This window comes from Dendropsophus ebraccatus, chromosome 4 (genome assembly GCF_027789765.1).
Source record: "Dendropsophus ebraccatus isolate aDenEbr1 chromosome 4, aDenEbr1.pat, whole genome shotgun sequence".
Classification (NCBI taxonomy): domain Eukaryota; kingdom Metazoa; phylum Chordata; class Amphibia; order Anura; family Hylidae; genus Dendropsophus; species Dendropsophus ebraccatus.
In genome coordinates, this window is record NC_091457.1 from 28,059,122 (window position 1) to 28,075,849 (window position 16,728).

Below are 16,728 nucleotides of genomic sequence, written 5' to 3' on the forward strand. Positions count from 1 at the left end.
AACGGTAAGTATATGTGTCTGCACCGGGGGGTCTGCCGGGCTCTGTCCCGGCACGGGGGGTGACAGGTCTCCTTTAAGTGGATTCGGACAGGTGGCCTCCCGTTCCATAGACTTAATGACAGGCAGGGCATGATGGGAGTTGTAGTTTTGCAACATCTAGACCAAGGATGGGGAATCTTCAGCCCTCCAGCTGTTGCAAAACTACAATTCTGAAGGCTTTGTCTGTCCAGGCATGATGGGAATTGTAGTTTTGCAACAGCTGGAGGGTGGAAGGTTCCCCATCCTTGGTCTAGACACTAAACAGGGGAACACTGAAGACCAACAGGGAGCCCCCATAACTGGGATACGACAACTTCAATAACAACAGTAAGACATGTTTATTGCTTATAGTTCTGATATTCAGCGTCTCTCCTTTAGTGACTTTGAGGCAAGTATTCCACATTGGTGTATTCTCCTCAGCACACAGCTCTAGGTAAGGTTTGTCAGCCAGGACTGGGTTTATAACAGTGTGGGGGCTTCACACCTCTTCCCCTCAGCCATCTTATTCCCGCCTGACAGGACGCAGCCTGCAGCACCGGGGAGAGCTTATCTACACAGGGGGCGTGGCTTATCTTTTCACGGCTCGCGTCTTCTTAGAAAGGGGCGTGGCTTCGATGCCATCTGTTACATATGCATAAAGTGGGCGTGTCATAGAGCGCGGCAGTAATATTCATCAGGGGGCGTGGCCTCAGCTGTCGGCTCTCGCTGCCGCTGACAGCTGGGAAGAGTCGCCGGGAGACACAGACTCGGGGCTGCACAATCTCCGGCACTAAGGAAGAAGCCGAGCAAAGACGGGAGACCCTCTCCCCGGTGGGGGGCATCATGCACTGGGAGGATACAGGGCCTGCTGAGCCCTACTGACTAAAGAAGCCTGCCCCCCATTCCTGCCCGGGCATCCTTGCACCCCGTGACCCTAGCCCTTGCTCTTTTTTTTATTGCACCCAGTGACCCCTTTCCCCTCCCTATTGTTAGTGCACTTACTTCTACCCCTCTGATTATCATTATTGGCATCAGACATTAGGGCGCCCCCTGATCCATGCGCCCTTTGCTGGGGTCTCTAGACTCCCCAGACTTTCCCCTCCTTGGATTGCACCTCTCCTCATCCTCCCAGCATCCTTTGCTGCTTGCACCAGGTTACTTTACACCTTGGCATTGGTCCTCTGCACCTTCTTCCCATCCAGCCACCTGTGACTGATCCTGTTCTCATGAATGGCAGCCCATCCCAGTGACAGCTGACAGCAACAACCTGGGACCATGGATAGTGTCACCATGACACAAGAGAGAAGCTTTCATAGCCCCTTCCTGGAGCTGGAGGACTTGACAGAGGCAGATTTTATGAGCAATGTGGTAAGAGGGGGGATAATACAGAGGGGAGGCGGGGGGGGGTCACCCATCTCAGCAGGACTACAAGTCCCAGCTACCTGATCATCTTAAAGAGAGCACCGATGCATTTTCCTTTTAGATTGCACCTGCCATAGTTGTAGCAGAGCTGAGTTTGTCACTTGGCTCTGGGCTATTCTGGAAATCATCATCAGATACGTCAACGATTTGTCCAAAAAGGTTTGAATGACACATTCGTCTCTGCTACATCTGCAGCTTGTGCCAGGGATATGGTTTGCTAGCCGTCATTGCCGCTAGGCATGGGGTTAGTGCTGAGTGATGATGATGATGATGGACTTGGTAGATGACATTCCTATTATGTTATTGTATTCCTTATAACAATGCATTCTACAATCCCCCGGGTTACCAAGGGGTTGATGGTTTTCCCACATTAATAATCATATAATGGATAGGATAGTGCTTGACGTTTTTTTTGGGGGGCAGATCAGGTTGCGACAGGTGGCCGTACATTTACAACCTGTGGCTCTCCTGCTACAAATCCCAACATGTCCGAATAGCTGGAGAGCTGCCGATCATAGAGAGTGACTGTCCGAGTGTGTAAGGGTGTAATTTATCTGACAGATTTTTGAAGCCAAAGCCAGGAATGGATTTGAAAAGAGGAGAAATCTCAGTTTTTTCCTTTATGACCTGTTCCCTGTTTATAGTGTGTTCCTGGCTTTGGCTTCAAAAACTCTCTCTGTGTAAATTCACCCTTAGAAGCGTCTTGAGAGCCATAGTGGTAGATTTATTGCAGCATCGGTTGGTGATCCTGACACTGCATGTGCCTGGTCCCTCTGCGTGATAGACTAGAGGAGAGATAGAAAGGTCCTGGTGTGCACTTGTGATTTTATTAGGGAGAGTGGCTGCAAAGAGGAAAGAGTGGCTGCAAAGAGCGGACGGTGACTACAAAGAGAAGAAAGGGGCTGCAAAGAGAGGAGAGTGGCTACTAAGAGCAAAGATTGGCTCCAAAGAGCATAGAGTGGCTGCAAAGGATAAAAAGTGGCTACAAAGAGTTATACGTGGCTACTAAGAGCAAAGATGGGCTACAAAGAGTGGTGAGTGGCTGCAAAGAGCAGAGAGTGGCTACAAAGGATAGAAAGCGGCTGCTAAGAGCAAAGATTGGCTCCAAAGAGCATAGAGTGGCTGCAACGGATGAATAGTGGCTACAAAGAGTGATACATGGCTACTAAGGGCAAAGATTGGCTCCAAAGAGTGGTGAGTGGCTGCAAAGAGCAGAGAGTGGCTACAAAGGATAGAAAGCGGCTGCTAAGAGCAAAGATTGGCTGCAAATGGTGTTAAGTGGCTACTAAGAGTGATAAATGGCTACTTAAAGCAAAGATTGGCTCCAAAGAGTGGTGAGTGGCTGCAAAGGGTGAATAGTAGCTACAAAGAGTGATAAGTGGCTACTAGGAGCAATGGTTCACTCCAAAGAGTGGTAAGTGGCTGCAAAGAGTATTTACTCTTTGCAGCCACTTTTTGCAGCCACTTACCACTTTTTGAAGCTAATCTTTGCTCTTAGTAGCCATTTATCACTCTTTGTAGCCACTATTTAGTGGGAGTGATAAATGGCTAGAGCAAAGATTAGCTCCAAAGAATGGTGACTGGATATAAAAAGCAGAGAGTAGCTGCAAAGGGTAAAAAGTGGCTATTAAGTGGAGAGGGTGGCTGGAAAGGGAAAATAATGGCCACCAACAGTGGTGAGTGGCTTCTAAGAGCAAAGAGTGGTGAGTGGCTGAAAAAGGCAGAGAGTGGCTCCAAAGGTGGAGAGTGGTAAGTGGGTACTAAGAGGACAGGTTTGATTTAAAGAGTGGTGAGTGACTGCAAAGAGTGCCTGCAACTGTTAAAGAGTGGCTACTAAGAACAAAGAGTGGCTGCAAAGGGCAAAGAGTGGCCACAAAGAGTGGTAAGTAGCTACTAAGGGCAAAGGTTGGCTCCAAAGAGTGGAGAGTGGCTGCAAATAGTAGAACGTGGCTACTAAGAGCAAAGAGTGGCTGTAAGGGGCAAAGAGTGGTAAGTGGCTACTAAGAGAAAAGGTTGGCTCCAAAAAGTGGTGAGTGACTGCAAAAGGTAGAGAGTGGTTACTAAGAACAAAGAGTGGCTGCAAAGGGCAAAAAGTGGCCACAAAAGAGTAGTAAGTGGCTACTAAGAGCAAAGGTTGGCTGGTGAGTGACTGGAAAGTTTGGCTGCAAAGGGTAGAGAGTGTCTAATATTAAAAAAGATTGGCTGCAAAGATTGGAGGTTGGCCACAAATAGCAGAGAGTGACTACAGAAAGTGGAGAGTGGCTACATACAGTAGTGAGTGGCTACTAAGAGTAGATGGTAGCTGCAAAGACCAGAGTGAAAAGGGAGGATGACTGCAAAGAGATAGGTAGCTACAAAAAGTCACTTTCGTTCCGGAGGACTCAATAAGGACTGCTCATTGACTGCAATGGGGACAGTGGTGGTCCAGCAGAGAAAATAAACACTTGCTTCTGTGTTCCTCCACATATTAGGACTGACCCCTATATATTCTTGCACCGAGACACCATCTAATAAACCTGTCGACCTCCGTAATGGAGACAGACAGCACATCTCGTCCAGGAGCAGGTGCTGGTCAGCATCACAACTGGGAGCCATAATGATCAGACATTTATAGGATGACAGAACGGTATTGTAAAAGCAAGGCAGAAAATCTCCAGCAGGTTCCAGCACCATCACATCTCAGGGATGCAGCACTGTTAAGGTGAAGGTAAAAAAGTTCCAGTTAGCCGCAGGTTTTCTGCCACTATTACACTAGTGATGGATAAAACATGGTGGTGTTGTGATGTCCAATAAAGAACCCACATAATATGGAGAGTTGTATGCCCATGACTTACAGTCTATAGGAGAGGAGACCACATATAGCTACTTTAAGGGTATGTTCACACGTAAGAATTTTTTTTCGAATTTTAACAATTAACTTTAATAGGGAAGTCGAAATCTGCCAAAATCCAGGATCCCCCCACATTGACAACTGCATCTTTTATGCTCCTGACCCATAGTCACAAACTCATCATAAGAATTCAGCATTCTCCTATAGTCAGTACATGCTCCATAGCCTTCCTTATGACTATTGATCGATGAGTGATCCAGTGTGATCCATAGAGTGATCGGTCCTGCACCTCCTCGTACAGAACAGGTCACTAGTGAAGTGCATTGGGGTCTTGCTCTTTTCCAGCAGCAGTCAGCATACTGACCTCCATGTGGGTGCGGGGGGTGCCCTGATAGCAGTATCACCCCCGCTTTATGTGCTATGAGTCACAGAACACCTCGCAGATTCCACCCAGAGCTAATAGACAGTGTGTCAGAGACTCTATACCGCATGTTACTGCTTCATTACACTGGAGAATTACATAGAGAAGTTCTTTGTGAGAGATAGTGAATGAATAGTCGGAAGATGTGTCATGAATATTAGATCACTGCAATAAAGCTCATTCAGGGGGGTAATAGCAATGCATAGACGTGTGACAGTGTTTTAAGATTGCTTGAACCTGTGTCGCTTTATTATTAGGGTCTTTACACTATGGGAGGGTCTCAAACCTGTATAAAATCCATATGTACAAGAGATTGTATGGAAAGTGACTGTCTTTGTGCGTCGTTCGCTTGATGCTTTAGTGTCTTTAGGAAGGTTTTTCACTAAAAATGATATGTTTTTGTTGCTTTTTATATGACCAAAGGTAAACCTAAGGAGACATTGTATCTTAAAGGGGTACTCCGGTGAAAAAAAATTGTTTTCAAATCAACTGGCGTCAGAAAGTTATACAGGCCTATTTAAAATTCTCCAGTCTTTATCAGCTGTTGTACGTCCTGCAGGAAGTAGGATATTCTTTCCAGTCTGACACAGTGCTCTTTGCTGCCACCTCTGTCTGTTACAGGAACTGACAGCAGATCCCCATAGAAAACCTTTTCTGCTTTGGACGTTTCTTGTCTGCAGACTTGTGTCTTTAATATTGGTGCAGATGTTCCAGCCTTATTCACACACCTGGTTTATTATAGTTGTAAGTACTAAGGCCCTATTACATAGAGTGATTATCGCTTAAAAATTTGTTATAACGACCGAAGATGAGCGATTATCTGCCCGTATACCAACACCCAATGATCAACGAAGAGGGAAAAGTCGTTAATCGTTGTCCTTCAACTTGTTGAAAAATTATCGTTGGTAGTTTGCTGATCGTTTGCATATCTGTTCGTGTAATAAGTCGTTCGCAGATAAAACATGTTGCGTGGGTTGTACTTAGGAACGATTAGTGACCATATAATGAGGCAAAAACGTTCTTCATAACAGCATTCGGTGAATGTAATAACCTCAGGATCAATCGCTAATAAATTGTTAGTTTTCACTAGTGATTGATTGTTATAGCAAATTTTTACACGATAATCGCTACGTGTAATAGAGACTTTACTCAGAGGGTCTGTATCTTGCTGTCAGTGAGTCGAAACGTATTTGTTTACATCCGGAGGCAGAAAACATACAGTGACCTAATGGCGGAGTGATTATCTAATAATGGCGGAGTGATTATCTAATAATGGCGGAGTGATTATCTAATAATGGCGGAGTGATTATCTAATAAAGGCGGAGTGATTACCTAATAATGGCAGAGAGATTATCTAATGGCGGAGTGATTATCTAACAGTGGTGGAGGGATTATCTAATAACGGCGGAGGGATTATCTAATAACGACGGAGTGATTATCTAATATCACCCTGTGTAATAGGGAGAGCTATATCATCCAAGCAAGAAACAATAGCTTGGTTGCGAGCTGTTAAAAGGATGGGAGTGACTTTGACAATGGCCAAATAGTCATGTTTAGAGGAAAGGTTGAGAGTATCTCTACAACGGTTGATATTGTGAGGTGTTCCCGGTATGTCGTGGTTGGTACCTACCTGCAAGGAAGGACCACTGGTCAGAGCACCCATGCTGACCCCTGTCCATTGCCTTTAATTAAAGCAGTTGGAGAAGGTGGCCTGGTCTGATGAATCACATTCTCTTTTCCATCATGTGTCTAGCTGAGTGTGTCATTTACCTGGGGAAAGATGGCACCAGAATGAACTATGGGATGAAGACAAGATGGCGGAGGTAGTGATGCCTGGGTGGACATCACTGTATGTCATAGGTCATATGGAAATGGTTGACTAAGACTCTTAATGGGATTCGCCAAGCATATACTGTGCTACATTTTAGAAATATTGCCGATCTCCACAGCAGGTTTCACTATTGTAGGTGGAAAAGTAACGGAACCCAACCTCATAGCATATTCACAGGAGTCCTTTGGGGACAAAACAAAACAATGAAAATAAAAATTCTGTGATACTTACCTACCCTGATCCCCCGCAGCTCTCACTCTTCATCACTGCTTCCTGGTCCCTGCAGTGAGTCGTCTCCACAGAAACTGTCTTCTCAGCCACTGACTATGGTGGGTCACCAGTAAAGAAAGTGATTGGCTGAGTGGACAGTTCCTGGTGGTGGTGGTGATGAACAGGGGCCGAGAGATGTTGGAACCAAAACCTTATGTGCCCAGACAATCTCTTTAAAGAGACTCTGTCAGCAGGTTTATGCTGTCCTATGTAAGGGTAGCATAAACTAGTGACAGAGAAGCTGAACAGAATGATGTAACACATACATTGTTCTGTACAGCGTATCCAGAGATATTCTCAATATTCCTCAATATTCAAATGAAGCAGAAAACTCTGCCCACCAGCTGTTGATTGGCAGTTATCTATCCATGCTGTGTATAGGCAGTCAGCTGTCAATCAGCAGCTGGAGGGTGGGGGAGGGGTGCGACAAGAATCCTATTCTCCTGCATATTAGGAGAACGGCTGAACAAAATTATATAATTGTAATACACCAATCTGTTGTTGATGTCCAACAAATAGTTGGAAGGTGTCTTGTCCGGTCCTGGGTCACAGTATGATTTAATGTTATAACGTTCCATCCGGCATACACCTTGTACATTTTAGCATTTCTTAATCAGTACTTAGCACTTTTTCTCTTCCCAGTGATGGAGATGGTTAGACTGAAGAGGAAGCCGCTGTCCCGCTGTGACAGGAACTCATTTTAATTATATAATATGCCTGCGGTTGTCACTAATTATTTGTTCTGTTCATTGGAATCTGTATTATGGCTTGGAAGCCGTGACTGGTCGGGAATCCACAGTCACAATTACAGAAGACAGCTACTCCGGCTGCAGAAATTATAGTGCTGCTGTCTGACAGAGTAGGCTCAGCTGCATCGCTCATTTGTTGCTCATTTATTTCCTGGGTGAGGGGAGCAGATGGTTTCAGAATTGGGGGCTTTGTTGCTGAATAATTCTGTCTGATGGTGGTCACATTCATATTCTTCTACTTGTAGTGAGATCCATTACCTTTCTGGATGGCAGATATGGCTTAGTCAATGCACCCATAAGCTGGAGCTAGACAATAACATGGTGCCCTCTCATCCCATACTTGTTGTGATGCATTAGTGGTAGTAACTGGTAACCAAGGAAATTCCATGGTTCAAAGTTGATGAACAAAAATCACATTACGCAAATTGACTGCCCTGACTATGGTGCCCATAATTTTGAATGAAATCTTCTACCTTTTTGTCTCCTCTGCTTTCTACCAAAAACAGCACCCCCTGTCGTCAGGTTGTGTGTGGTATTACAACTCCATTAACTTTTATCAATGAAGCTGCAATACCACATACAAACTGAGCACAAGAGTGGCGCTGTTTCATTGTTTGTTTGTTTTTTCTAATCCTGGATAACCGAAGCAGGAAGGGGTAAGCAGCTATCTGACACGCCTGTATGTTGAATGTGTTATTTTGTCCCATTATCTCCTTTTACCCATAATGACAGGTGATCCCTAGAAATGCCCTAGAACAGCAGCAGCTTTCTTCTGTCTTTTCTTCTCCTCCAGTCCTAGATGCAGTCACAATACAGTTCTGTGCAGGAGCCCTATATATTCAGTGCCAAGGACCAGATCCTATCCCGTTCTTGCCCGCTTTTCCATGATAACTAAAAAATAGATAATGGATGTAAATTGCAAACTTGCTTTATATCGCATCTACTGTTGATTTAGATTTTGAAAGTTATAATGACAGTGACGCCAACTATGTATTAAAATGCACTGATGGATGGAATGGCTGACTGCATGGTCTATATCTGATGCGATTGTGCGGGAAGGGCGAGTAATAGACCTCACATTGTGAAAACCATCCTCAGACCAGAATAATATTTATAGAAGCAGTAAGCGTGCTGAGCATCTGGTGAGGACATATATGATCACATTGGTGATGGGATAATATTGCATGCCTCCTGTTCCAGCTTTTCGCATCAAAATGGTGTTTGCAATTGCTGATGCACAGGCCGCAGCTTTGTATACTGTAATATGTGATGATATCATGGTTTATACCAGTGGTCTCCAACCGCTGGTCTGCTGGCAGGTGGAAAACTACAATTCCCAGCACGCTATGAGTTGTAGTTTTAACAAAGGCAGGAGATCGCTGGTGTGTACACATATGATAGGCACCAGCTATAGTTCTGTTGTTCTTTGAACTTTGAAGGTTTCCCACACATTTTTTTTCTGTGTTTTTGTCCCTTTTCCATCCAATTTTCGAATTTTCTTTTTTAATTCCAGATTTTTTTCTTCCCCATCTTTGCAGAAAACCTGCATGTAGGTTTACAGCTGTAAAATGACATGCCTAAAATTTTCCTTAAAGTGAATGTACCACTAGGTACAGTACATCGCTTTATAGATTTTTTTTAAAAAAAAGCACCGCGCCACTGGCATCCCCGCCACTCTGTTCACAAAAAGCAATGTACCTAGTGGTACATTCGCTTTAAAGAAGCCAATCACTAAGAAATTGACCCCACAATTATCAATAGGTTGCTATATCCCCCCTAGTATGGTTTCCAGCCACATAATTAATCGCTATGAGCAATGTTTCCTCTAAGCTTCAGCCACTGCGGGATGGCAAGTGAGATGAGCAATGTTCAAGCAAAGTTGGGCAAATCAAAAACCCAACACAGGGACGTCGGTTTCTTAGTCTAATGTAAGATAGCAATGTAAGTTAACACAGCATCATATCAGTGCAGTTACATCCAGTGACTCACGTGGGACGTCTTCTCTAATCAGTCGCTCATGTTTCCTTTCCAACCAGGTTGGGTTGTCTTGAAGACTTCTCTTGGCCTCAAATCCTCTTTCCAGAATCTGTGAGAGAAACATTTCAGGTTCCTTGCTCCAGCACATATAGTAATTAAGCCCCTTTGTGCCCCTGTATAGTTTTAAGGCCCCGTCTAGGATGCCCTTAGGATTGTAGTTAACCCCTCCTCCATCTAGGATTCCCCTACTAATGTATGTAACCTCTGTCCACTCATGGATGCCCCCAGTATAACTCTCCCCCCTCCCCCTTGGTTGCCCCCAGTATAACTCTCCCCCTCCCTCATGGATGCCCTCAGTATAACTCTCCCCCCTCCCCCTGGATGCCCCCAGTATAGCTCTCCTCCCTCCCCCTTGGATGCCCCCAGTATAGCTCTCCCCCCTCCCCCTTTTATGTATACTAAACGACTCCCCCCCCCTCCCCGTGCAAAGTTCAAGTTTAAAAAAAAATAAAAAATCCCACCACTCACTTGTCCTCCATTCCATCGCTGCTCGGCCTTATCCTCCTGTAGTCTTTGCGGCTTGCAGGTCTTCTCCTAAGGGCGGCGCGTAATAAAATGATGTCATCACGTACGCCCCACAGGAGAGGACATGCGCTGCTCTTCTGTACAGGAGCAGGGAGTCCCTACTTCTGCCACTTACTGAACAAAGTTTTGAGCCGCTTTCCCTTCAGCTGCGCAGCCGTGCAGCTTAAAGGGAACCCTGGCTATGAGCATTACTTATATTGGATGAAAGCTTTGTGAGTGCAAATGTGTAGTGATTGGTTCCCTTTAATGGTAATCACCAGCCTTTTGAGTTCAATATAACTCAATGCTTATATAATGCAATAACAATATATCAAATAATAATATCAAATAAAAAGACTGTGTGTAAACACAGTCCAAGTCTCTCGGAAGTAGGGGCCTAGTTATGGCACCGCTTATAGCTCCCACACAAGTCGTTTATAAGTTAATATATACATATATATACGTTTCTGCTAAGTCTGTTTGTGTCTGTGTATCCCTGTATGGTCCCCTCCCAACTCTGTTTTTTCTCTCTTTTTCCTCCCCCACAATTGACATTTTCCATCCTGGTTCACATATCCTGGAGCCTTCGAAGTGACTGAACCGTCCTCTTGATTAAATGCAAACACCAGGCGCAGGCGAGGGCCCGTCGCGGCAGTGTGGGAAGTGTGCGCTGTGTGAGATCTCATCAGGAACTGATTAACAGGTGCATTTACCATCATGTTTACATGGGTCGCACTGCAAAGTGCGAGGACTAAAACAAGCCAGACACTTCCCTGTAAGCTAATCCGCTCTTGAAACTGCAGATAGGACCTGCTCATTACTTTCATTGTCCAGAAATTTGGGTTGGGGTCAGGGGGTTGTACAGGTAAACAGTGCCAGCATTGCCTTGAGGTGCTCCAGCCCCCAGCACCCAACCCCCCCCCCCCCTTGCCCCTTTTCCAGGTTCAACAGCTTCCACTTTTCTTGGAAGACAAGATTTTTGAGACGTCTGTGGGAATTCTTTCCCATTTATCCAGAGATTTGTGAGGTCAGAGTCTGATATTGAGGGAGTAGGCCGTGCACCTGACTCGCCCTTCATGCCTCCATGGACATTGCCGTGTGCACTAAAAGAAAAGAGAAGAACCCAAACTGTATCCAAATACAAATGTCTATGATGACCTTGTATGCTGAAGCATTAAGATTTGTCTGAAAAACATCCCCCTAGTATTATCTATCATCCACCAAAAGTTACAGCTGGCCCAATGCAGCCTGGCTGGTAATGTTCTTCTTCAATTCACCAAATCCAAACTCGTCCATCAGACATGAGATGGAGAAGTGTGATCTGTTACTCCGCAAGTCATGTTTCCTCTGCTTCAGAGTCCAGTTGTGGCAGCTGTACACCGCTCCATCTGATGCTTGGCATTGTGCCTGATGATGTAAGGCTTGCATGCAGATGCTCAGCCATGGAAACCCATGCTATGAAGATCCTGGCACACAGTTTTGGTGCTAATTTTTAAAGGGAATCTGTCAGCACTCTGGCCCTACCCGTGGTCCTGACAGTGTGCTGTAGCTGGTAGTCTACTAGTGAGTATCGTAACTTTTGGTAATTTGTCCGTCAAGTGGATTATGCACAATCTTGCGTCTTCTACTGTAATGAAGAGTCAAAGAGGAGTTGTTGCTCAGCGTTGTGCCACACTCTAGCACACCTACTACTTCTCCCTCTTCTTCACGTATAATCAATGCTGCCTTGCCTCCTGCTTGATCAGCTGCAGTCTGTATGGCGGAATCTCCTAGCCTGTGTTGGAGCTGTGGTCTAGGGGCAGATCACCTGTCTAAAGACCAGTACCAGTTTGTTTTCTTTGATTTGATTCCCCTGATGGAAATGAATTACAGTTATTTATTTTTTCTTTCTCTCATCATTGTATCATTGTTTAAAAGTTCAAAGAACTTTTTAGTCAGGTCCAAATTAGTTTTTAAATTCATTTTTTAATATAATGATGAGAAAAACTAAGAAAAAAAATATATAGTTTTTTTTAATCTAAACTAATTTGGCCCTGATTGGGAATTCTTTGAAATAAATGATACAATAATAAAAAATAAATTATATATTTTATTTCCATGAGGGGAATAGAACCAAGGAAAACAAACCATTAGTTGTCTCTAGACAGGTGATTTACTCCACAGACCACAGACTCCTACACAGGTTAGGAGGTTCAACTATATCTGATTGCAGCTCAGTCCTCTATAGGCAGAGACTGACTGACAGGAGGCCGGGCAGCATTGATTATTCATGAATAAGAGGGAGTGGGAAGAAGGGGTGAGGTGTTCTAGAGTGAGGCACAAACGATGAGGCACAACTTCTCATTACAGTAAGAGATGCAAGATTGCGTATAATCCACTGCACAGACAAATTACCAAAAGGTACCATTCTCACTAGGGGGCTGCCAGCTACAGCACACTGTCAGTAACCCATTCTATTGGTAAAGTCCACTAGTAGTAAAAGGACTGAATGAGATTTTAACGATTAAGAGGTGGGACCCAATACTTTTTATATGAATCCATGGTTACAGACTACATTCTGTGTACACAATAAATAGAAAATACTCCTTGGCACTATCTGGCTATATACAGGGCACTATATGGAGGCTCCAAACACGTAAATACCCAGACTCCTGATTCCTACGGGCTATGTGTACAGAATATGGACAATCCGAAAATGAAGGCTGTAGAAAGATACCACGGCACTGACGCTTAATTCAACTTGCTGTATTCCATACATATGGTCACACATACAGATCAAATGCAACGATTGTTAGGCGCTACAAGCTCATCATCATGGCATATTGCATGGTGTATGCCATGATGATACGCTTATAGTGCAAAATGGTCATCGCGTTTGATCTGTATGGGATTATCGTTCGAAAAATCGTTATATTGTTCAGATGTAAATGGATAATCGTTTTGTGTAATTGCAGGCAACGATTAAACGACTAAGGAGAAATAGTTGATTGCTTGTTTAGACCTGGACCTAAAATCATTGTTGATCTTCCGCAGATCGTTCGCAAATTGTTTCGTGTAATAACATGTCGTTCCCATAGGTTCAGCAGAGACAGGACGATCACAAGTAATAGTCATCGTTCCGTGTAATTGGTTAAACGATTTCGTGTTGTTCGCCAAAGAAGTCGTTTGAGATTGTTTATCGTTAATCGTCGAAAAATTTCTTTGTCTAATAGGACCCTATGGGTGACCATATATATGGAATAGCGCAAGCTGGACTACACATGAGTGCCGTGGCATCATTCTACAACTCTCATCTACATCCTTCACATATTCTGTTTTTTTTAAATTGCTATTATTGAATACAAAGCTAAAACTGTCCATATACTATGCTGAAGTTGGCCGAACCCATTACTGTCCGACAATATAAGGTATATGGGAGCCTCCTTACTCTCCACTGACAGATGATGTAGGTGGAAATAAGGGTTGGGGGTGATAGATTTTCACTGCTCAGCCCTTTTGTTCTTAATCTTTCCATTTGGAACTAATACGGATATCAAATAAGAAGAGAACTGGCACTAACCGAATACCGCTATCGATGCTAACTGAACAGACAGACAGTCTAAATTAAACAAATATACCACCGGACAGCAACTTCAGGGTGCTGAACACAGTCCGAGAAAGGCATATTCATGCAAATAGACAAAGAAGCCAGCACTCACCAGCACGGCAGTTCATTTATTCAGAGCTATTCACACCGGTGAGTGCTGACTTCTTTGTCTATTTGCATGAATGACTGCCATAATATTGCTCTCTATGGACCCAAATAGGACTTCTATAATACTGCGACCGTGGACAAGACTATAACTACTATAAAAGTGCGCCCTATATACAAGAATATAACTACTATAATGCGATAACGGGAGAAGAGAGAGACTGGGGCACTCACCAATATTCCAAGCAAAAGTCTTTAATCCGATAGATCCATGGTGGAGGGAGGACAGATGGAATGGCGGGCGCCTATACCCCGGAACGACGTTTCACGCCCACTCGGCGCTTCTTCCTGCCGGCTTGGAATACTGGTGAGTGCCCCAGTCTCTCTCTTCTCCCGTTATCACATTGCTTACTCTTACGCTTTAGTCTGGGAGCACCACAAGTACAAGCATATCAGGTTGGGTCCTTCACTATACGTCCTTTATTGCTAGCATTGCTGACAGTGCCGACTGCACTCTACTGCTATATAACTACTATAATACTGTCTGTTATGTAAAGGAATATAATTATTATTATACTGTTCCTATGTACAGCAATATAACTACTATAATACTGTCCCCTATGTAAAAGAATATAACTACTATAAGGCCATGTTCACACAATGTAAGTTCCGTACTAATCACGGCCGTTGTTGCAATTGCCGTGATTTATACAGAACTTACGTTGTGCTGCAGGCCGAGGGAATCCTGGCTGGAGTGTATACACATGGTATACACTTCGGCCGGTATCCCTGCCGGCGCCGTAGAAAACTGACATGTCAGTGCACACTATGGAGTGTGTGACTCCGGCCGCATGCTCCATACTGTGCAGTGGGGAGTCCTGATGCGAGTTCTGCAGTTCCGGCCACGATTGTCTTTTCTGAGACCGGCCGTTCTGTGCTCCGGCTGGGTACAGAATGGCCGGTCTTATACAGCGTGTGAACATAGCCTCATACTGCTTCCTATACAGTGGGGAACATTTATTAAAGGGGATTTATCAGCAGGTTAGGTGACTAACTAACTTGCTGATAGCCCTCTATAGCGCTGGGGAAGCTGAGGTGGAAGGTTTGTGTCTTACCTTCATCCTCGACGCCAGTCCCGCACTGTTAGTTAGGGTAAACTCTGCACCGTTAGGAGCACTGCTGTGTCATCCTGCCTGCCCCTTCTAATGAGGGGTCAGGCCAGATTATGCGGCAGTGCTCCCAATGGTGCTGCGGAGCGGAGTTACACTGACTAACAGCGTGGGACTGGGGCCGAGGAGGAAGGTAAGAGACATACCTTCTTCTTCAGCGTCCATGGCCCTATAAGCCTGGGCTATCAACAGGTTAGATTTGTTCAATTTTAAGACTGGTGTCTAAATCAACCCCCTGATGGATTTACTTAGTAAATCAGGCGGGATCTGTGCCTTTTGCTCCGGAGCAGGTGTAGATATCTGCCATAGTTTACGCCTGTTTCCAGGCATAAACCATGATAAATTAGGCACAGGAGGAGGCCCAATAGGCGAGCGGAGCTTACGCCTGTGCACGCCATGAAAAATATACAGATCTGTTCCGTGGTGTACGCAATGATAAATGTGCCTCAATAACTTGTATAACTGTATAATATTGATGTGCGCCTAGAATTCTTTCCTCGTATCGCTTGTATTGATTGTATGTAATATTTTGTCTGTTGCCTTGTTTCTTTATTGGACCACATTATGGAGGCATCTGTCTCTTGTCTTTGGAGCCAACTTAGGTTCATGTAGCATGTGAGGTCATGGTTTAAGGTCTCATTGACATTCAGGGTCCGGGAAGCTGCTGAACACTTGGGGTCCTAAGCCTCTTGTTCTTTCAGGAACAGCCTTGGCCAGATTCTGCAGCTGAGCTGCTGATAAAACATTTTTTCGTTACATCTTTTGGCCGGAGGAGTAGGATTCCCTATGAGTCATGCAAACATGAAACTGGACCGTGGTCAGAGACCTGTCTGCAACTTACAATGAAGCAGCTGACGTTGTTGCGTGATATACCTGTTATCTGCCGCAATGAGATGGAAAACGGCATTGATTGCAAGATGTTTGCGCTATTTTTATTTTTTGCCTATTTGGATTATTAAATCTTCTTCTGTAGAATATAGAAAGAATAAAACAATGGCTCATTTCTGAATTAAACTTATTGTTAGATACCCAACTAGGGAATTGATAAGGGGTGCCTGTCATACAGAACCCCCATCTCGCTTTGGAGGAGCCAGCACATTAAACAGACTAGTGATTTCAGTAGGCACAGTGTAATGCTTCATTTCTCCTGTGGTGGCACTGTAGAGAGATTGAACACTTGTTCAAGTGATTAGAGCTGATTGCTGGGGGTCTCAGGGATGGGATAATTCTGGGAGAACCTGCAGACACCATTGACGGAATTGGGGGTCCATTGTGTTGACTACTTTTTTTGTCCAGTTATTTCAACAGATTTGGGGGCCCTGAACACAGCCTCAGAGGCAGTAGCAGATTATAATAGGTCCTTTTCATGTGGTAGCCCGGGGCCCTGAGCTCCTGGGGGGCTCATGGCAACCCAAAAAGACTTATACTTTCAGTGGTGTATCGTCTCCGGGCTACATTTCTGCCATGATTTTCAAAAAAATTTCTGCTTTTTCACCGCAATTTTGCACAAATCAGGGCATCATGACATTATCTATCCTGTACTATGAGCACCACGCTAGTGCTACCATAGTTACAGTGGGGTGGGGGGCCCAGGCTTGGTGAACAGCCCGGGGCCTATAGTAAAGTTAATCCGCCTCTGCTCAGAGGTGTGGACCTAGCCTTGTTATCACACATAACTGGACCAGGAAATGCAGGACCTGTTTGGTTGCCACCTTCTGTTTCTGGCAGAAGGGCGAGATGACCCTTGCACCAGTTTTCTTGTAGTTCCTGTGGTTCATTTATCAGG

At 44.6% G+C, this 16,728-nt stretch overlaps 1 protein-coding gene across 3 annotated transcripts in view; it reads left to right on the forward strand.

Moving 5' to 3' along the window:
• The first annotated feature begins 734 nt into the window (after positions 1–734).
• CREB3L1 (cAMP responsive element binding protein 3 like 1) overlaps positions 735–16,728 on the forward strand; it is a 46,904-nt gene continuing 30,910 nt past the window's right edge. For 2 of the 3 annotated variants that reach the window (XM_069968219.1, XM_069968220.1), the window contains exon 1: positions 735–1,386. In XM_069968219.1, coding sequence (XP_069824320.1) covers positions 1,294–1,386 — 93 coding nt within the window. In that variant the 5' untranslated portion in view covers positions 735–1,293. Of the gene's footprint in view, positions 1,387–10,221; positions 10,786–16,728 lie in introns of those variants that run through there. The other variant, XM_069968221.1, reaches the window with a different exon arrangement.